Source organism: Natator depressus, chromosome 7, assembly GCF_965152275.1.
Source record: "Natator depressus isolate rNatDep1 chromosome 7, rNatDep2.hap1, whole genome shotgun sequence".
Classification (NCBI taxonomy): Eukaryota; Metazoa; Chordata; order Testudines; family Cheloniidae; genus Natator; species Natator depressus.
In genome coordinates this window covers 94,021,894-94,044,281 of record NC_134240.1, presented here as the reverse complement: position 1 = coordinate 94,044,281, position 22,388 = coordinate 94,021,894, and the positions used below count along the sequence as shown (strand labels likewise).

Sequence of the window (22,388 nt, the reverse complement as noted above, 5' to 3'; positions counted from 1 at the left end):
TTTGACAAGGTTGAAAATTGCATGATTCCATAATTCTACTGGACAGGCTGTGAAATGTGCAGTATTTGGAAACATAGATAGTAAAAAACAAAACACCACCACCACCACTTACAAAAAGCAAAGAAAAAAGGACCAGAGAAAAGTCTGCAGTGATACCGAAAGAGACAGCGTATCTTTGAGGATAAAACAGGTTTCCTTGTTCTTGTAAAATTGCTTGTTCAGTGTTAAAAGGGATTTTTTCTCCCATTCTTCACCAAATGACAGTCACCGCTCCAGCAAGGACAGTTTAGTAGTAAGAGATTATGGTCCAGATTATGGTGACATTATCAGGCTCCTACCCCACCCCCATTTTGTTACTCTCAGTACAGCCTGTGCACTTTAACACTCCAGAATAAAGTTTACAGAAAGCCTCTGCTGGCGAGGGACTTTTTTGTGTGTGGATGGTTGGCCCCAGCAGGTTTACGCAGAGAACAGAACCTAAAGGTATGGCTTCCTGCCTGCTTGTGAAGGTAAAGTAGACAGAGATATAGGTAGAAAACAATTTCAGCAGGTAATTGCTATCATCACTGTAATCATGTTCCTATTATGCCTCTGGCATTTAGGGCAGTGACAAAGCTCCTCCACTCCTGTCTGTTTCTGGCAAGTCTTTCAATGGTTTCCCAGCTGTGTCCCAGGTTTTTCAGCTTGGCTTCCACAGCTCTTCTCCATGTTGTTTTTGGACAGCCTTGTTTTCTCTTGCCTTCAGGTGTTCATTTTATTGCTACTCTGGTGATGGAATCAGTTTCCATCTGAAACACATGATCGATCCATCTCCAATGCCTCCTGGCAATGATGGTGCTCAGATCCTCTTGGCTGCACTGTGTCGATAGATTTTGATTTGAGATTGTTCTGGGCCAAAAGATATGGAGGATTTTTCTGAGGCAGGCTGTGTGGAATGAAGACAGTTTGGACGTCATACTTTCTCATTCCCTAGCATTCTGCACTATAAAATAGAATTGAAAGTACGTAGCTCTGATAAATCTTGAGTTTGCATCTTGCGTGCTCCAACAATTCCCAGAGTCTGTGGGGGGGGGGGCTTTTTGCTCCTGGTAGGTTCAACCATGCTGGATTGGTCTGTGGGGAGGGGCCAGACAAAACAGACACCCTGGTCCTCCAGGTTGGGGGTCAGGCACAGAGCTAACAACCCTGTCCCATAAAAAACAAAATATGTTATGGATACAGCGATGGAGAAATTGACCATTACTGTGTGTGATGGCCTTCAGGAGTCAATGACCTGTATGACTGCTAGTGGTGAAAGCTGAAAGGAAGCCACTGGCATGAAGACTTGGCTCAACACCAAGACAAAACTGTTCTCTGATGTCCGTGCCTTGTCGTGGACGGACAGCTTGCGTAATTGCTATACAGTAAGTAATAATGATACATACCTGGCCTTTGCAGCTCCCTGTAGGAGGCCCCATGGTCCGACAACAACCTGCCCCATGAAGCAGCAAAGTGACAGGAAAGGAGCAGTAAAGGAGGGTCTTTGAGGCATGGCTAGAGAGGCCTCACAGCAGTTCAAGCAGCCAATCAGGACCGAGCAGGCTCAGAAAAAAGAAGCTGTAGGGCCTGAGCGGTCAGTTCCTGGTTGGGACTGGAGGGGCCAGGAAGGGTGCTCCTCTCTGGCCAAAAGAGCCTAAGGGATAACCCGTTTGGTTCTAGCTGCATTTGCTTAAGTTGGGTTTGCAGGCAGAGAGAGGACCTACGAAACTGAACCTTAAAGTAAAGGGTGAAGCTAAAAGGGGCCAAGTAGGAAGAGACCTGGGAGGAAGCAGCAATGAACTGAAATCAAGCAGAGTGTAGCTACTGTTTGCTGGGTTCCAACCCAGGAACCCTATATAGTGGGTGGGCCAAAGTTCCCCTATCAGTCACAGTGGCATAAACTTCAAGAGTGGGGGACCAGGCTTATTTGAGAGTCCAAACAAAGGGCTGGATTTAAAGGGCATAGAGCTGGGGCTGAAGACCCTAGTAAGGGCAAGAGAACTGTTCGTTTATTGGATTCTATTACCCTGGAAGGGATTCATTTGGACTTTGTGACTTGGCTGGAGGGCCAAGCCACTAAAGACATACCAATGTCAGCTGGCAGCCTGCAGGACACACCGGGAGTCTGAAAAAAAAACAAAAACTGCAGCACCACACCTAGCCACCAAAAGGCACTTAGATGTGAGTGCCCACATTGCAATGACTAAAGGAGTCTTCTTCCTCATTTGACTTATGAAGTCTAATGATATTTCTTTTCACTCCAGATAGCAAGCTCTCACCTGAACACTTAAATAGATGCATTTTCCACAGAAATTCAAGTTGAGCTGGCATCAGCTATTATGATAAATGTATCTATATATAATACAATAGCACTGCTATTTTAAGTAGGTAGTTACTGCTTTGTGCTTGGGGTAGACAGATCTTGGAAAAGCTGTTTCACTACCTTTATTTAAGAAGACAATCAAATGTAACATTTTAGTCCGGGACTGTTGACAGTCAATGAGAAAAGATTATCAAAGCACTTTCAATCTAGTTTGCATTATTCAGTGTTTCCCTGCCTTTGCAGAGCTCATTAAGCCCTTTTTAATAAACTATTAAACTAGTGTTGAATATGCATTATTCTCTGTATAAAATATTGCCTGCAAATACTGCAATTAATTATAGAGCTGTCTTCTTACATTAAACTAGTTTTGACTTTTTTTAAAGAATTGTTCTACTTTTTAAATAAGCAACTTATTTCCAAGAATAGTAGCTCCCTGTTCAGTACCATAAGTCTGCACTGGATAATATTCTGCGGAAGTGCGGTCAGGGGAAGGTACATGAAACAGTTCTGAATTAACAGATTTTAATTTTCTTAAATTGAATCAAAAGAAGCTTGCAGCCTAGTAGGATATCACTGATGAAATCTGTGTGCAGTGATATAATCAGGAAAATGTTACTGGCCACTGACCAATTCTAAACCTTCAGGGCTTCTTAACTTAAAAAGCTGATGTATCCTACTCTGCTTATTGATGAAAAACAATACAGCTTGATTGTTTAAATGAAAATAGTTTAGTGGAAAACCAAATTTCTAGAGATCTCTAACAGATTTAAGAGTTTCATCATCTCCAGGGTATTCTCCAGAGGATGAGGCTTTAATTAAATGTGAAAGAAAGCTGGGCAAAATTTCAGCTCTTCACTTTCTGAAATGCTTTCATTGCAAAATTTCCTTTTCTTGCCCAGTCCTCTGTCTAGCACATGCTGGTGACATGAGTAAAATTCAGGTGCTGCAAGAATGTTGCTGCAAGTGTATTTCACCATTTGGCTTTCAGGACCAACTCTGCTCTGACACAAAAGCGCACAAATTTCATTGTGCTAAGTGAAAAGGTATGCGGGGGGTGTATTGGGGAGAAGCTTTGAAGTTTAGTTAAAACTAATAAAAATACCAGTTGGTCCTCTTTTGCATTATATGTAAAATATGTGTGAAGCTCTTGCAAGACCTCTCTGTAAGTGACAAGTAGTTTAGTTACATTCGTGCTTAGAACATTCTGAATCTGTATGGTCTATGAACCTTTGCCAGGATGGAACTGGATTCTTCTCAAAATTCTAATGTAGAAATGACATATCACCTATTTCACTGTGTCAAGACACAGACTGGCCTGAGACCGTTGTTGTCACTCTGGGTGGCTTTCCCACCTGAAGAAGAGACTTAGCAGTCAGGATGGAGAACACTTCATTTGGCCAAACATTACAATCATTTTTATCTCCTGTCCTATAGTATTCAGTTTTTAAATCCCCAGCTGTGTAGCTACCACTCCAAATAGTCAGATTGAATGTTACCCACAAGCACAACTGAATAGAATTTGTAGACACTTAGTAGCTTTGTAATTCAATTAAATATTTTCTCAAGTCTTTTGGAAACAGCTCCTTCTGTCAGCTTTCTTGGGTTTTAAATATCACTTTGCTCTAGATTTCTAAATTCTAGCATTATTTGCTGCCTGAATTTTCAGTCAGAATGGCCTACCCACCTCCTAGTTCTCTTGACAATCACCAGTCATTAGAGTTTATCTATTTGCTTCTATCACAGGCTCTTTATGCTGGCCTAAAATCAGAGACACACTTTTCTTCAAGGGCAGTTCCCCAGCAGTCCCTTCTTCTTTTAGCAATACACAATAATCGTTTCTCAGAGTGTGCTGTTTCTAACATATTCCATCCTTCAGTCAAAACCAAAAAAAACCTGAAATCCCATGAGAAGGCACAGAGTCTTTTCTTTCCTCTTCCTAGATGAACAGGTGCTGTGTAAAGTCTCCACAAAAGCCCTCACCTCTCTCTTTCTCTCAGTCCACCAGACTAGATTAAAATAAAACCAAGGTTCAGGAACTAAACAGAAATTCACACCATCTACAGTGATCCTATTGGTATACATATATGTTCTTACATCAAAGGAAACTTTGTTTCTCATGAACCACAGTAATAGATCATCTTAATGAGTTTGATGCATGGAACTCCAGATATGGGCACTTAAAAAATATGGACCTTCAGGTCAGGGGTATGGTGTATGATTAAGAGGTCATTATCTCAGTTGAATGACCAACATCTTTTGAAAGATTGCACTAAATGGCAGCAGCACAATCATTTGACTGTTCTTATGAGTCAACTATTATGAAGTGTCATTATTTACAGGCAATAAATAAATATCACTTTAGATATGTCATAAATATAAAGGGAAGGGTAACCACCTTTCTGTACACAGAACTATAAAATCCCTCCTGGCCAGAGGCAAAACCCTTTCACCTGTAAAGGGTTAAGAAGCTAAGATAACCTCACTGGCACCTGACCAAAATGACCAATGAGGAGACAAGTTACTTTCAAAACTGGAGGGGGGGAGAACAAAGGGTCTGTCTGTCTGTGTGATGCTTTTGCCGGGAACAGAACAGGAATGGAGTATTAGAACTTGTTAGTAAGTAATCTAGCTAGAAATGCATTAGATTTCCTTTTATTTAAATGGCTGGTAAAATAGGTTGTGCTGAAATGAATGTATATTCCTAGTTTTGTGTCTTTTTGTAACTTAAGGTTTTGCCTAGAGGGATTCTCTATGTTTTGAATCTGATAACCCTGTAAGGTATTTACCATCCTGATTTTACAGAAGTGATTCTTTTACTTTTTCTTTAATTAAAATTCTTCTTTTAAGATCCTGATTGTTTTTTCATTGTTCTTAAGATCCAAGGGTTTGGGTCTGTGTTCACCTATGCAAATTGGTGAGGACTTTTATCAAGCCTTCCCCAGGAAAGGGGGTGTAGGGCTTGGGGGGATTTTTTGGGGGGAAGACGTCTCCAAGTGGGCTCTTTCTCTGTTCTTCATTTAACACGCTTGGTGGTGGCAGCATAGGGTTCAAGGAGAAGGCAAAGTTTGTACCTTGAGGAAGTTTTTAACCTAAGCTGGTAAGAATAAGTTTAGGGGGCCTTTCATGCAGGTCCCCACATCTGTACCCTAGAGTTCAGAGTGGGGAAGGAACCTTGACAAGCCACACCTCCTATGACTTAATAGCTTGTGGAGAGGATGGATCTATTAAGTATCCCCATGCTCCAGGTGTCCCTAAATCTTCAGCTGCCAGAAGCTGGGACTGGACAGCAGGGGATGGATCATTTTGATAAATTGCCCTGTTCTGTTCATTCCCTCTGAAGCATCTGGCACCAGCCACTGTCTGAAGACAGGATACTGAGCTAGATGGACCATTGGTCTGATCCACTATGGCTATTCTTATGTTTTTAACCATTCAAAATAGACAAGTTAATTTAAATAGGATTCATAATGAATAATCATCTTAAGTACACTGGGCCTGATTCTCCTCTCAGTGTCTCCAATGTAAATCGTGCCTTATATCATGAGTTAATTAGGAGACTCAGGCAAAATATATATTATATATAAATCCTAACAAGTAATTTTGAATTTACTAAATAGTCATATTTTATCAGGCCCCATAATTCTGAATGGTCAAGAATAATTCATTGATATTCACAGTAACAAACCAGAATTATTATTATTGTTTTATTTATTTGTATCATAGTAGTACTCAAAAGCTTCAGCCATTAGCAGGGCCTCCATTGTACCAGGCCTTGTACAAACACCTAGGAAGAGCTCCAAAAACCTTACAACCTAATTTTAAGACAATAAGTGATGGGGGCAGGGGAAGATGATGAGGGTAGCAGTAATAAGATTCTGAGCGCAACCAGATGGATCTGGATCATTTACATTTTTTATTATACATAAATATCAGCTAACACCAACTGCCCTCAAAGAAGTCAAAAGTAGATGCTTGGTTTTCTGTGGAAATAACAGTAGAAGTGGATCTTGAGGAAAATTTGAAGGTTCCATATAGTATGGAAGAACGTGTGAAGGCAGTTGGGGAAAAAGAGGACAAACAGGCACTCAAGGTTGGCACCACTGACGGAGCATGACAATGCTGTAAGAGCATCAGCACTGTTGTATTGATTCTGGGTATTGACTGTGCAGCTGAAAGCATATAGTATAATGTAAAAACACAAAATGCCAAAAGGGAATCACTTACACTAAGGAAATCACATGTCCTAAGTATATTGCCAGAGGAAGTAGCATAATTTCAGAGATAGGGTTTGAATTGTGATTGCTGAAGGGTCTAAAAGTATTTTATATCCCACTGTGTTCTAGATAGGATTCTCCTCCAAATTATTTTCAAAAATGAATAGGAGATATTTCCTCTTCTGAGCAAGCCACCTACTCCTTTTGGTTAAGTACACATAGAGCATCACTTTTGTTGCTATTTTGACACATTGTCTGGAGATTTTCTTCTAAAAAGTTTTATGTCTTGAGGAGCCAGAGTATGTTGTGGGACATATTTCTAGTTTAATGTATTTCCACCTACGAGAACCCAAAGTTGATTGTAAAATTAAAGCTAGGGCCTTGTTAGTCTGATTTAAAATATAATAAAAATACATTTATTAAGTTACTGGATTCACTGAGACAGCTGACTTTTGTAACATATTCCTTTAGGTTCAATAATCCCATGCAAAAGGAACAGAAAAGAAAGTTAAACAACCATTGTCTTTCCATTTTGTTAGTGGAGAAAACAGACAATAAGGTATCTTTGGATGGGTGAGGTTCTGTGGCCTGCAATGTGCATGAGGTCAGACTAGATGATCATAGTGGTCCCTTCTGGCCTCAAAGTCTGAGTCTTCTCCATGGTAAACATTCACATTTTTATTACCATGAGTAACAGCCAGAGCGGAGTAACATTCAATAACATTGGTAATAAGCCTCAGAAGCACAGAACTATTTGCCTCTGACTTAATTAGCTTCTTCTATAAGAATTACATTGTATTCTTCTCTAAGAAAAATGTCTATCTTGAGTTTTATTGCAGTCCAGTATTAGTATTCAAATCAACTCTCCTTCTTAGGCAAAGCTGAATGACAGTGTTTATTTTACCACATAAAAACAAGATGCAGCCTCCCGTGTGCACTTTTTGAGGGGAGAGAAAGGTAACTAGCTATTCATACATTAATTTTAGAACACTACTTTGCTATTCTATTCTGTCATAATATTAATGTTTAAGACAGAAGCAAAGAAAATGTATTAAACAGCTGCCTCTGGTCAAACATATCATCCTGTGATCCTGCAACTTTGCTCGTCTGAATTATCCATATTCAGACAATTAGACAACAGGACTGCTGATGGAGTCAGGGTTACAGGATTAGGCCTTTAATTGTTTGAATAAGTAAAGGAAATCATGGTACTCTACTAATCTATGGTATATATACAGCTTTTATAAATTCATCTCAGCTCCCACGATTGTCTGTGTTAATCACTTCATTTCATGGATTCAACAGTTATAAGTTTTTAAAATACATTCTCCCTTCTTTTTCTTCACTGTTTTCTGCAAATTAAGGAACTTTCATGTATTCTGCCTGTTACATATTATGGGATAGTTTGCGTCTTTAGGCACAGATTTCAACAACGGATGGTAATTAAATTGCCCAGGGGTAGTCCTACAAGGCATTTTGCCTCACGCACTGCTTTGAGTCACAACTCCTTCCTTGCTTCCCCGGCTCCTGAGGCAGTAGTAGTGTGCTGCTAGCATAAGCGAACAGCAAAAAACTGTACCCATCACTGGGCTCATGTATGCAAAAGCAAGACTCTCACCATACCCCACACCTCACCTTTCTTTCTCCTCCCCTACACCTGCTTGACGGTAGGGTAATAGGACAAAATAAGTGCTTATATGTGTACACCTGGCTCCAAGATCTGGGTAGTTTGTGCAGAGGTCTAAAGGGAGCTCTTAAATCCCCTTACTCCCTCAGGAAGGGGAGGAGATGAGATATGGTGGTGTAGGACCTGAGGGATCTTACATCAGTAGCAATAATTAAAGCTTCTCCCCTGCAGCTATAACTTGTGCTGAGGGCAGGCAGCCGAGAATCATGGTGCTGCAGCCTCCCCTTTCTATGGGGCATCAAAGAATTAAGCCTAATATGTATAAGAGTGGTAGAATCTGGCCCAAATGGGTTGATTGAGGTGGTTGAGAGTTGCTGGTATGAAAGACCATGCAAGGTGGTGCGATTAATGTTGCAAAATGTTTTGTGCCACAAAACTATGCACAAAGCCATTGTAGTGATGGTCACGGAGAAAAAAGTCACCAAATTGCTTCTAGAATATGCAAAGATCTTGCATGCTGCAGCAGTAGTAAATCAAATACAATACCTAGGATTCTACTCTACAATGCCACTAATCCAGGCCTCCAGAAAATCCTGTATTAAAAGGAAAGCCACGGAGCAGACCTGAGCCACATGGCTCCTTTTCACTTCTGTGCTAGAACTGGGTTAATGGATAGCAAAAGGGACAAAGTAGAATAATAAACCGTGTTGACTCATTTGCTAGTCCTGATACCTCCTTGCCTCCATGCCTTTCTCTCATGCTCCTTTCTATGCCTGGAACTCCTTTAAGCCCATCCACCATGTTTATGGTTATCAGTTACAATGGTTCACTTGTGTAATCTAGCCAAACAATTTATAGAAAGGAGAACAAAAAGTCATTGGCTCATACAATAACAAGGAAATATGAGATAATTATATATGGCCTCCACTAGGCCACAGAGTTGTCATCACAAGATCAATTCAAATAGCTTTGCCATCCAGTTTTAATAAGTGAGATCTAGGTTGCAAAGTGCATACAAACTAATGACTAAAGTTTTATTACCTGAAAGTAGTTACCAAGGGCCATATCTCCCAAGAAAGCATAGCCTAAGCTTCATTACTCTCACACCCTTGCCATGTTAACAAAATGCCTGTTTTCTTGCTCTGATAGGTGGTAGAGGAGATGTCACATTTAATTGCCTCTACTGAGCAATCATTCTTCCAAAAGAGGAACTTAAAATGGGATGCCAGGGCCTCAAGAGCCAGTGGTAAAGGAAGAATTCCTGAGCTCACTCAAGAATGCAGAAGCAAATTTAATTCATTCATCCTATGCCATCTAGTAGTAGGAAAAGCCAAAAATCAGTAGCTCCAAGAAAAACTATCACTGGTTGCCTAAAGGAAATTTTAAATATGAGAGCAAAGGGAAACCTCTTTGTCTCTCAGAATACAACTGTTATAAAAAGATACTATCACCAACACATAATTCAAGAGAGTTTGGACCTATATGTAAGCGAGCCAGAGACAGTTTGTCATTTAATGATTGGCTGCCCACAGTTTGCACAACTGAATTATACTGATGCTTCATTGTAGTTAAGTACTTGCACTGAAAAATCTGTTGGAACACTTTTATTCAAGTACATGAATTATGGTTTTAGTACAGGACCGACAGCACAACACAAAATTGAAGATCAAACTTCTGTGACCTTAGGCAAACTGACCTCTATTGCTCCAGATAAGGAAATCTACTCCTGCATTCCTTGCAATGCAAGGCCCCAGCTGACTTCATTGCAACTTTTTGGGTGTGAAAAGAAAGCAGCCCTAATAAGCAGATCTATTGTGGAGCTTTGAGATAGAAACATTTGATAGACTCATAAGCACTGTCAACTAGTTAGATGACACCATCAAGAAGGAAATATACAACAAGCTCACAACAACCCATTTTGTCTGAAAGTCAAGCCGATGAAAAAGTAAATAGTTTAATGTGGACACGGGTGACTAATTGCCATACAATCTTTCAAATAGTTGATCTATACAATGACTAAGGGCAGATCTACACTGTGGGGCTAAGTTGACCTAAGTTACTCAACTCCAGCTACATGAATAACGTAGCTGGAGTCAATGCACCTTAGGTCAACTTATTGCGGTGTCTACACTATGCTGGGTTGATGGGAGAAACTCTCCTGGCGACTTACTTTATGCTTCTCGTTCCGGTGGAGTACCGGAGTTGACGGGAGAGCAATCGGTGGTTGATTTAGCGGGTCTAAAACCGGCTAAATCGACCCCCAGTGGATCGATCGCCGTGCGTTGATCCCCCGGTAAGTGGAGACAAGCCCTAAGATACAACCTCTATGTTCCAGTTGCCAAACTATAGTGACCCTAAAGTGCTCAACCAACATCATTCATCAAGTATAAGTTTGAATCCTAACATTAGGGACCTCTGCAGCAATAAACTTGGAAACTCTCTGAGCACTGCCCCACCATGGAAAACACTGCAATAAAGAGACACCCATAAACATTATAGAGGTTCTACTCATGGTTCCATATTTAAGTCTGAACTTAATTTTGCACTTAATGTAGGAATTCAGCCACTTCATGCGTTCCAACTATAGCATATCCTCCCCAAAATTAGAGCACTTACTCTGAGTATAGAATGAACTTGGAGAATTTACAAATAAATCCATTCATTGGAGTAACCATTCATTTTCAAATGGATCATTTAAAAAACTTAGCATCTTCTGTCAGATCTTTTTGTCCTGAGTATCTTAATGATGAAATAACACCTCCCAGATAGTTAAGACTCTCTGAAATCTCACGCACTTTGAGGATTAATTGTCATTTTTGGCCATTATTCTTAACTGGAAGTTTCTCCTTCAGCATGGTGTGGCAAAAGTTCTACTTCCATGAATTGCCTCTTTGAAATGACTGTCATCGCCTATTGTTCTTAATGAGCGTGAAGCTATGGCCAGTAAGGCACCCTTTTTCAGAATGACCACTATTGTTCCCAATACCCTTGAGGGAGATAACAAGTCCTGAAAACATAGGGGCCCACGAACTTCCCTTAGCATGGCTTGGACTCACTCCTGTTAGGGATAGTGGAAGACAGTAACCGTTTTGAAAGAGGGTGTCTGCTTATGGGTAGCATGTAGCCTCAATTTCACTGTGGGTCAAAATAGGACACGGTAGCCTTTCTGAAAGAGGACAGGCTTTTTTAAATTCTCCAGGGCAAAATATTGTTAATCAATTACTGCTCAAGAAGTATATTTCAGTTATGAAGAACAACAACAAAGACCATTAATCCAAACGCTGCATAGTAATGATGCCATGAAAGGAAAAAAATTTTTTTTAAATCTAATGTATTCTTAAAATCAGTTTAATCTCATCTAGGACCACAAACACTATTATGCACAAATCATAATCACATGATTATTACATACCCTAACAACCTTATATCCTTCTTGTAGTTATGCTATCTTAACTGCATTTCCAGAAATGAAAATATTTAGATTTCTTTTAAATTCAACATTAATTCCAACTTTCCAGGGTTTGTAATACTTGGTTTTGGATTAAGTACAACATCTCTATAGTATTTTTACTCTTAAATTATGAGTATATATTCTCAACTTTAGTTCCATCTTAATGTATTTTTTAATCTGGATCTTATAAATAAAATTATTTATATTATATAGACACATATTTACACACACACGTACACAGTGTACATGTCAGGTATTACTATTAATAAATAGAACTGTAGTTAGAGATGTGTTTTATAGTTACACATATGTAAATATATCAAGTACATGGGAAGGGTGTACAGATCTGTAATATTAAGAGGGTAAGTACAGCATATGACAGTTTATGAGATGCCTATTTAACTAGAAAGTAATTACAATTTTCTTTTTATCCTAAAATGCTTAAATAAATTAAGATATGTTTGAATGATTATCATATCTAAAATTATTACTAAAATAAGAGCTTCACAACCCGAGTGCATGGAATTGCATAATGGAAAAAATTCAACAATTATACTGTATCTTTACATTCGGATTGGCCAAGACCAATCCATTTTAGATAAAATGTTCTAACAACTCATTGTATAGCTGGGCCCTCATTCTATCATGTGATATTGTAATGAAAGGTCAAAAGATCATATTATAAGAAGAGTATATTGAAAGTAATATGTTTAAAATTAGCAGTTGAAAACTATTAATACACCATTTAAATATCCACCAAGTTAACTTTTCAATAGCAACACTTAAAACACATAATTACACTTAAGTAGGGCTGTCGATTAATCACAGTTAACTCACGTCATTAATTTTTTTAATCGCAATTAATTTTTTGAGTTAATCACGATTAATTGCAGTTTTAATCACACTGTTAAATAATAGAATACTAATTGAAATTTATTAAATATTTTGGATGTTTTTCTATATTTTCAAATATACTGATTTCAGATACAACACAGAATACAAAGTGTACAGTGCTCAAGTTATATTTTTATTACAAATATTTGCAACATAAAAATGATAAACAAAAGAAATAGTATTTTTCAATTCACCTCATACAAGTATCGTAGTGCAATCTCTTTATAGTGAAATTTGAACTTACAAATGTAGATTTTTTGTTGTTACATATCTGCACTTAAAACAAAAAAAATGTAAAACTTTAAAGCCTACAAGTCCACTCAGTCCTACTTCTTGTGCAGCCAATCGCTAAGAGAAACAAGTTTGTTTAGGGGAGATACTGCTGCCCACTTCTTTTTTACAATGTCACCTGAAAGCGAGAACAGGAATTCGCATGGCACTTTTGTAGCTGACATTGCAATGTATTTACATGACAGATATGCTAAACATTCATATGCCCCTTCATGCTCTGGCCACCATTCCAAAAGACATGTTTCCATGCTGATGACGCTTATTAAAAAAAATAATGTGTTAATTAAATTTGTGACTGAACTCCTCGAGGAAGAATTTTATGTCTCCTTCTCTGTCTTACCCAAATTCTGCTATATATTTCATGTTATAGCAGTCTCGGATGATGACCCAGCATGTTGTTCATTTTAAAAACACTTTCACTGCAGATTTGACAAAACACAAACAAGGTTTGTTTGTGATTTAGTTGGGGATTGGTCCTATTTGATTTTTTGGGGATTGGTCCTGCTTTGAGCAGGGGGTTGGACTAGATGACCTCCTGAGGTCCCTTCCAACTCTGATATTCTATGATTCTAAGGTACCAATGTGAGATTGTTAAAGATAGCTACAGCACTCAACCCAAGATTTAAGAATCTGAACTGCCTTCCAAAATCTGAGAGGGATGAGATGAGGAGCATGCTTTCAGAAGTCTTAAAAGAGCAACACTCCAATGTGGATACTACAGAACCCAAACCACCAAAAAAAAAAAATCAACCTTCTGCTGGTGGCATCTGATTCAGATGATAAAAATGAACGTGTGTTGGTTTGCACTGCTTTGGATCATTATCGAGCAGAACCCATCATCAGCATGGGCGCATCTCCTCTGGAACGGTGGTTGAATCATGAAGGGACATATGAATCTTTAGTGCATCTGGCATGTAAATATCTTGCAAGGCTGGCTACAACAGTGCCAGACAAACACCTGTTCTCACTTTCAGGTGATATTGTGAACAAAAAGTGGGCAGCATTATCTCCTGCAAATGTAAACAAACTTGTTTGTCTGAGCGACTGGCTGAACAAGAAGTAGGACTGAGTGGACTTGTAGGCTCTAAAGCAGTGATTCCCAAACTTCTTCCACCACTTGTACAGAGAAAGCTCCTCGCGGGCCAGGCCAGTTTGTTTACCTGCCACGTCCGCAGGTTCGGCCGATCGCGGCTTCCAGTGGCCATGGTTCACAGCTCCAGGCCAATGGGAGCTGCTGGAAGCGGCGCAGGCCGAGGGACGTACTGGCCGCCATTTCCAGCAGCTCCCATTGGCCTGGAGCAGCGAACTGCGGCCACTGGAAGCCGCAATCGGCTGAACTTGGAGACACGGCAGGTAAACAAACTGGCCTGGCCTGCCAGGGACTTTCCCTGCACAAGCAGCAGAACAAGTTTGGGAACCACCGCTTGAAAGTTTTACATAGTTTGTTTTATTTTTGTATGCAGTTATTTTTTGTACACAACTATATTTGTAAGTTCAACTTTCATGATAGAGAGATTGCACTATAGTACTTGTATTAAGTGAATTGAAAAATACTATTTCTTTTATTTTTATAGTGCAAATATTTATAATAAAAATAAATACAAAGTGAGCACTGTACACTTTGTATTTTGTGTTATAACTGAAATATATTTGAACATGTAGAAAAACATCCACAAATATTTATAACGAGTCTGGTAGCACCTTAAAGACTAACAGATTTATTTGGGCATAAACTTTCGTGGGTTAAAAAAAACCACTTCTTCAGATGCAGTGGGGGGTTCTACCCACGAAAGCTTATGCCCAAATAAATCCGTTAGTCTTTAAGGTGCCACCGGACTCCTTGTTTTTGTGGAGACAGACTAACACAGCTACCCCTCTGATACATGACAAATATTTATATAAATGGTATTCTATTTTTGTTTAACAGCACAATTAATCTCGATTAATTTTTTTAAATGCTATTAATTTTTTTAATTGCTTGACAGCCCTACTCTTAAGATCAATTTAACTTTAGATTTGTCAGGTTCATAATTTTATATATATATATATATATATATATATATATATATATAAAAATTCCACTTCTCATGTTGCACATTTCATTTTGGATTTGCCAACTGTATTGTGGATGACATTGACACAAGAACTATATTAGTTTACTCTCCTCAGCTGTAGGTTTCATGGAAAATCTATTACCGTGAACTTTTTGTTGCAGTTATTTAAGGTGGTCCTCCTTTGACATGCATACTGGGAGACTCTGCCTGCAACAAATGATGAAGCTTCTGATTCAGGTGTGTCTGAAGTAGCAGGATAAGCTTGTTGCACCTGAACAGAGAGGGGGGGAAAAGTACTGAGTGTCAAATAGTCTGGAACACCAAAAAATATGCTCCCAGAACAACAGAATAGTGAAATCAGAATAGTGAAATAGTTCATTTCATTTTAATATTCATTTGCTTATATTCCAGGTGCTGCCATACATATATTTTTATTATTATTACTTTACACTTACCTATGATTTATGTCCAAGGATCTCAAAATACGTTACACAAAAATCAATTCTTGAACTGGAAAGATGTGATGGTCGTCTCTGCATCCCATGAAACTTTTCCCCACTTTTTCACCCCCAACAGAAGTGCGAGGTATGAAATACCTGCATAGATCTCTCTACTCCCATAGAAATATTAACAAGAATAAGTAAATATTATTATCCCTAGTTTCCAAAAGGAAAAATGAGGCAGAGAGAAGTTAAGCAACTTTCACAAGATTACACAGCAGGTCAGTAGTAGAGTTGGAATAGAATATACCCATGCCGTGTAAACATGAAGACCTTGGTCTTTGCTTAAAATTCAGATTGACCTAGCTATGTTGCTGAAGGGTATGAAAAATTCACACCCCTGTGCACTGTAGTTACACCAACCTAACCCCCCAACCCAGCAAGGTTGATGAAAGAATTCTTTGACCTACCTACTGCCACTCAGGAAGGTAGATTATCTACACGGATGGAGAAACCCATTTAATCGATGTAGGAAGTGTCTATACTGTGGTGCTAACACCAGTAGACATGACCTAAACAGCATTGCTTCCTTTGTTAGTGAAGCAAGATTCCCAAACTAGAATAGTTAAAATTGAAAGAACATAAATAGTCATTCGACATACTCCAGTTGAACTGGTTTAATATTGGTGAAGTCAGAGAGGAAGACAAAAAAATCAGGCTTATAATGGGAAGCTTGCTTCCACCTCAACAATGGAAAGATGACCACTTTCTCTATATCACTTTCTCTGTGTGGGGAGGGACAATTGCAACAACACTAAATAAGCTATTATGTATATATTATTTCATGTAAAAGATGCCATTGGATATGAGCCAGTGGAGAATATAAGAATTCATCCAGTTATGTAATGGTACTCTCAGAAATTCAAGGTCATTTTTATGCTGCTGAAGGAAAAGAGAATTTACTGACTATTTTGAAAGGAAGGAAGTTATTGCCTGTCTGTCTAAGGTTGTTCTAGTGAATAGACGAAAAGGGTTTCAGTGAGGGTCAGCAGCATTGCTCTGCCACTCTTGTATACTTTCATGAATGACACTTTAAAACTGATTTTAAATCATAAGCACTATGATTGATTATAGCTAATGTACTGCCTGAAATACAATGCCACTGGGAAGGTGGTGAACAAAAAGAATGTTACTGAATGGAATATACAGTGAGGCATTATTTTCATTAGGCTGCAAAGGCAGCTATCCAAGAACTGAGTCCTGAGAAGAATAATCCGTGGTGGAATTGAATCCAGGTATCAGGCAGGTAGGCTGAGAACATACTGAGAGAAATAATAAAGCAGAAACTCTTCCTGTGTGTCCAAGGGAAGGGTAAGCTGGCACATATACATCCTGTTCCTGCCTTTGGAAAATTATATGAGCTTTTTCCCCACCATTAGTATCCACAAAGGTTATGTTTTTAATTAACAAGACCTGGTTATATAATTAACAGAACAAACTTGGGACAGAAATCAGTAGAAATAAGTATGCAAACTATAATTACCGTAGTCTGATTTGTAGGGCCCGTTAAGGTACCAGCATGAACACTAAAGAAATTGTCTCTTTCTATCATGAACAAAACGTGAGAGCAGGATTTATTTTGCTTTTTAGTGTAGAGAACAGATGGGAGATTATTGCTTGTACAGATTATGGTACAAATCCAGATATCTCTGTCCAGCAAGAATTACACTGCAGTTCCCCAACCCCAACCACACATTTTGCCTTGCCTGCCAATTTACTGTACTGTATAAAAACAGCTACTAATAGGAGTGAAAAGTATCTATTAATCTTTCTCTTCCATAGCTCTAGATCGCTCTTGCATATAAAATGCAGATTATGGTCAATTAAATAAGGGCCAAAGGAATTTGAAAATACCCTGGTATGTAGGTCTCCTAGTTGTTTTGACAAGTAGCTCATATCATCTATGCAACTGCTACAGAACAGCAACAAATATTTTCCATTAGGGTGCATGTGAGAAAAGAGTTTTAAACCTTTTGAAAGCTCTGTTTCTCTGTATAAATTTCCCGGCTACAGTGCTTGTTACTTCCATGTATGGGAAAAATGCCAGCCTCTTAGTCATGTTTCCATTTCCTTTCCTCTTTTATAGACTGTGACAGGGTCGGGCAAGATGGCTACAGGAGAGTAATAGAAGGCAGATATATTAGCCCCAGGTTAAGCAGGTCCCTTTTCCCTGGTAAGGTAACAGGGAAGGTTCCAGAACAATCAGAAACATTCTGGAAACAATTAAGGCAGGCAGGCTGATTAGAACACCTGCAGCCAATCAAGAAGCTGCTAGAATCTGCAGAATCTGCTAGAATAAGGCAGGCTAATCAGGGCACCTGGGTTTAAAAAGGAGCTCACTTCAGTTTGTGGTGCGCGTGTAAGGAGCTGGGAGCAAGAGACGTTAGGAGCTGAGAGTGAGAACGCATACTGTTGGAGGACTAAGGAGTACAAGCATTAGCAGACACCAGGAGGAAGGTCCTGTGGTGAGGATAAAGAAGGTGTTGGGAGGAGGCCATGGGGAAGTAGCCCAGGGAGTTGTAGCTGTCGCACAGCTGTTCCAGGAGGCACTCTAGACAGCCGCATTCCACAGGGCCCTGGGCTGGAACCCGGAGTAGAGGGTGGGCCTGGTTCCCCCCCAAACCTCCCAACTCCTGGTCAGACACAGGAGGAGTTGACCTGGACTGTGGGTTCATGAAAACAGCCAAATTAAGGGCTGCCGTGAAGCTCTAAGGTGAGCAAACCCGCCAATAAGCGCAAGAGCCACCAAGGTAGAGGAGGAACTTTGTCACAAGAAGTATAAATACCAAACTCCTGATTCTTTAATGCTAGAAATATAAAATATCTAATGGAATAAGCCCAAATCGAGTCTCCAGATTTTCCCCAAAATAGGTGAAAATTAAAGCTGCTCTCATTTTCCATCTCTTTTTCTGAATGTGAGATAAATTCAGCCAAACGTGAGTGCATATAGAAGAAGTGAACCATTAAGATGCATTATTCTGAACAGAGAAGCTTATTGTCATTCCTTTTACAATGATATTTTCAGTGCTTCATGAGCCAAAGAATATCTTAGTCTCACTGCAATTGGTAAGAGTCCTAGGTTCATGGCTAACCTTGGAAAAGCCTACTTTGCTCTATTTTAATTTTTTTAATCAATGCAGATAGAAAGAGACATATATGAGAGGAACAAAGAGAAGTATAATATTAAAGAGAGAATGAACAAGATTTAATGTTTTTTAAACACAATGTATTGTGCGAACACAAGGCACGCTGCACTAAAAAAGTGGTGAGAATGCACTGCAGAATAGGGAATACATTCATAGATAAACCACAACTGGCTTATCTATGAACGTATTGATAGAATGAATGTAACTGGTTCACTGATTTAATAAAAAAACACTTTTTATGTATTATCCATGAATGTTTTTATTTCAGTCACTTTCAAGTGAAGATAGCCACATGCTCTAGTGATCTATGCATTTAAACTGAGGAGTGACCATACTTACTTGGATGCCTTCCATCACTCCCTTCACTTTCTATCTTCAAATCTTGGGTTATCTGGAGTCTAGATACTGTGTAGTCAGTTACTACACCAGTGCCTGGGTAATGCATATAATATGGATAATATGGCTGAAATTTTCCAGATCCACCCAAGAGATTTAGATACTCAATCATTTTAATGAGATAAGGGCATCCAAATCCCAATGGTGATTTTGAAAATCCCCCACTTCCTCTGGCTGACCTCCTAAGATTCAACATGTTTATTATTCAAAACAGCAACAAAACAGCTTTTACCTCATTTTTGCAAATTTAGTGCCAGGCTAGAGATCTTACAATTTGGCTCAAAAAGGGGACACACAAAAGAGCCCTCACCAAGAGTAAAAGTGATGGGTAAAGCTGCAATTTATGGTGTGCTGTAAAGGGTATGGGAGCTTCTTAAAGGTTAAATCTCTCTCTAACTTTACCCTGATTTGTGAATGGTGTCCATGTTTTGTTCATGACCAGTGTGGCTTAGCTTAACCACGGATACTTTAGTGTTATTTTTGAGGGTATGCTAGTATCTTTCTTTTGTAAAGGGGACTGCTCAATGCATAACACACTCTGCAGAGGACGGCAGCCCAGGAATCTGCTGCTTTATTCAACAACATAGCAACAGAGTGGGTGATAACAGACATTAACTAAACAGGAAGTAAAGGAGGAGTGGAGCATGGCTCCAGCCCATAATAATCTGTGTAACCCAGTTAACCCCTTTATGACCACTTTACTACTTTCTATCTTTACAGGCTGCAGTACAACACAATGTCTGCCACAGTCCAAGCTAAATCTTTCAAATTTAATTACTGCAAATAAGTGCTGAAACCTAACCCCTTGCCAACTAAGGACTAAATTCCCCCCCAAAATAAGCAGCAGTTATGGATATTATTGACCCTGTTGCAGGCCAATTCGTTCAGCAGCAAGGTCAGCCTGACATATTTGTATTAGTTACGTGGCTCCAGCTGCATAGATCAAGAAGATGGAAAACTCATACTAGCAAGCTCTGCTCACTTCCAGAACTGTATGAGTGGGGAGAAGAGGAGAGGACGGGGATGGGCTCATCAGGCTAGTTTCCTGTTTTCATTTTGTTTCTGGGCGATGCTACCTGTCAGCACCACATGAAATATTTCTTCCATTCTGTTCCCTATGCCTCATGACAATCTTTTTTTCCCCTTATTATCCACTTTCTCTTGAAAGCTTCCTCATTGTCTTATATGTTTTATTGACATTAGCCAGGAAACATCACTGCATCCCAACAATTGAGGACCCCCATTGCATTACAACCTCTGAGAAAAGAAAAGGAGTACTAGTGGCACCTTAGAGACTAACCAATTTATTTGAGCATAAGCTTTCGTGAGCTACAGCTCACTTCATCGGATTCATTCAGTGGAAAATACAGTGAGATTTATATACACACAGAACATGAAAAAATGGGTGTTTTCATGTTCTGTGTGTATATAAATCTCCTCACTGTATTTTCCACTGAATGCATCCGATGAAGTGAGCTGTAGCTCACGAAAGCTTATGCTCAAATAAATTGGTTAGTCTCTAAGGTGCCACTAGTACTCCTTTTCTTTTTGCGAATACAGACTAACACAGCTGCTACTCTGAAACCTCTGAGAAGGCTATCTGACCATGTCATTGATGTCACTGTTGACAAAACTGATTGAAATATGATGATCAGGCTAGGTGCATTGAGGGATCCTTTGCTGTAGGTGGGGCAGAAGGCCTAATAAGTAGTCTGTAGAACAAAGAAATATTTTGATTTTCCTTTAAAGATGAGGCTTAATCACCACAGCTGAAGAGCTTAGGAAATGTAACAGAAGCTGGCAGCCGCAAAGGCTAATTATTACAGTATGGATAGCTAAGAACTCCTATCAGCTTAGTTCTGGTTTTTATATTGTGTCCGTCACTTCAGTATCAGAGTACCTCATAAGGTATTCACAATCAGAGAAAACTGTATTTTAAAGAGGTTTTCATTAATTTATTACCTAATGGTCTGTAAGCCTGTTTGTATTTCCCTTGTGCATGGGCATGGACTTTATCTTTTAGTAATGCATTAAAACAAAAGTCCTGGAGGAACCCCAGCATCCCAAATAGACCAATAAAACCAGAAGGGGGAAATCTTGATGCTATGAAGTGCATGGGAATTTTGTCATTGACTTCAGTGGGACCAGGATTTCACACAAAATCTTTACCCACTGCCATCCATTCTTTTTAGAAAAGAACCATTCATGATACAGCCTGTGCTTATAGTTTTCAAATTCACATTCATTTTACATTTAAAAAGACTATTATAATGGGCCAGATTTGTGCGTGGTGTAACTCCAATTACATGAGACATGAATTTGGCCTAGTATTTTAATAAACAATTAACCTTGATTTCATGCCTCTCTCATTCCTTGACGCAGAAGGAATACTGTACAGAGCCTTTCCTGGTAACACAGTCATGATGAGACTGTTTTAAATTTGCTGAACTTCTACATTCTCTTTTCTTTCCTGTATTTAAAATATTGTATTGTACAAAAGTATTTATTACTTTAAGATCTATCTAAATCATGCACATTTTAAGTTAACTATTACACACATTTATAACTACGTGGTACTGTGCTTATTAGGCTCTGCATTTATTTGTATGAAAAATTTATACCTGATATAAGTGGAAGATCTCACTTGCAGAATTGGTCTCACAGTTACATAATGATCATACTTCAGTATTACTTGCTTTTTCAGTAAGGCTAGCTCTTCCAGAAATCCAGATAGAACCTCTTACTGTACATGCAAGAAAACTAATGCAGGTTAATTTCTTATCCAGATATCAATGAAAACCCTAGTGAATAGTAAATTTTACCAAGGTTTATTTGAACTCCCTCCCTTAAAAAAATCAGCCTATATAAGCATATTTTCTTGAAAATTTGAAGCTGTGGGAATTTAGACATTGCCAAAATTAAATTGAAAGTGAATAATAGGGCATTTGGTTTAAGTCTGCATCTCAAAGTTAAATACTCAACAAAGTTTAAAGGTTCGGTTTAGTTTTGCTTTTTTGAAAAATTTCAATCAGTTAAGTTTGAAAGTAATCCAGAATTCAAACCTTCATGACCTGTCTCTCTGAGAGATTGCATAATGTGATAATTATATGGTATTTTGTTTTTATTTCTGATCTGCATGAATTTATTTAGAGCATTATCCCTTCAGCAGGCCCAGTAGGAAGTGAGCAATGAAAATATATACATGTTACTATATTATTCTGAGCCTGAGAGCAATAGTGCCATCTGGTGTACTCATTTTTAAAAATCTTACTAAACAGGCATTCTCCCATCTTAAATCTCAGAGACTAGATTCCGTATCAGTATTCCGTATTTTGGTTTCCGGCACTGGAAAGTGACCCAGGAACCACAGTATTTCAGGGGTATTTAATAGGTAGATCATTCTTCATACTTTAATCATCAAGAAGAAGAGGAGGAATAAAAAGAAAAAATGACATTGCTGATTCATTTGTACAT

The 22,388-nt window shown here is 38.8% G+C and overlaps 1 protein-coding gene across 1 annotated transcript in view; it reads right to left on the bottom strand.

Moving 5' to 3' along the window:
- The window catches only part of DNTT (DNA nucleotidylexotransferase), a 212,136-nt gene that overhangs the window by 108,259 nt on the left and 81,489 nt on the right, over positions 1-22,388 (bottom strand). The window contains exon 5 of the mRNA XM_074959644.1: positions 15,015-15,143. Within this exon, the coding sequence (XP_074815745.1) occupies positions 15,015-15,143 (129 nt within the window). The remainder of the gene's footprint in view (positions 1-15,014; positions 15,144-22,388) is intronic.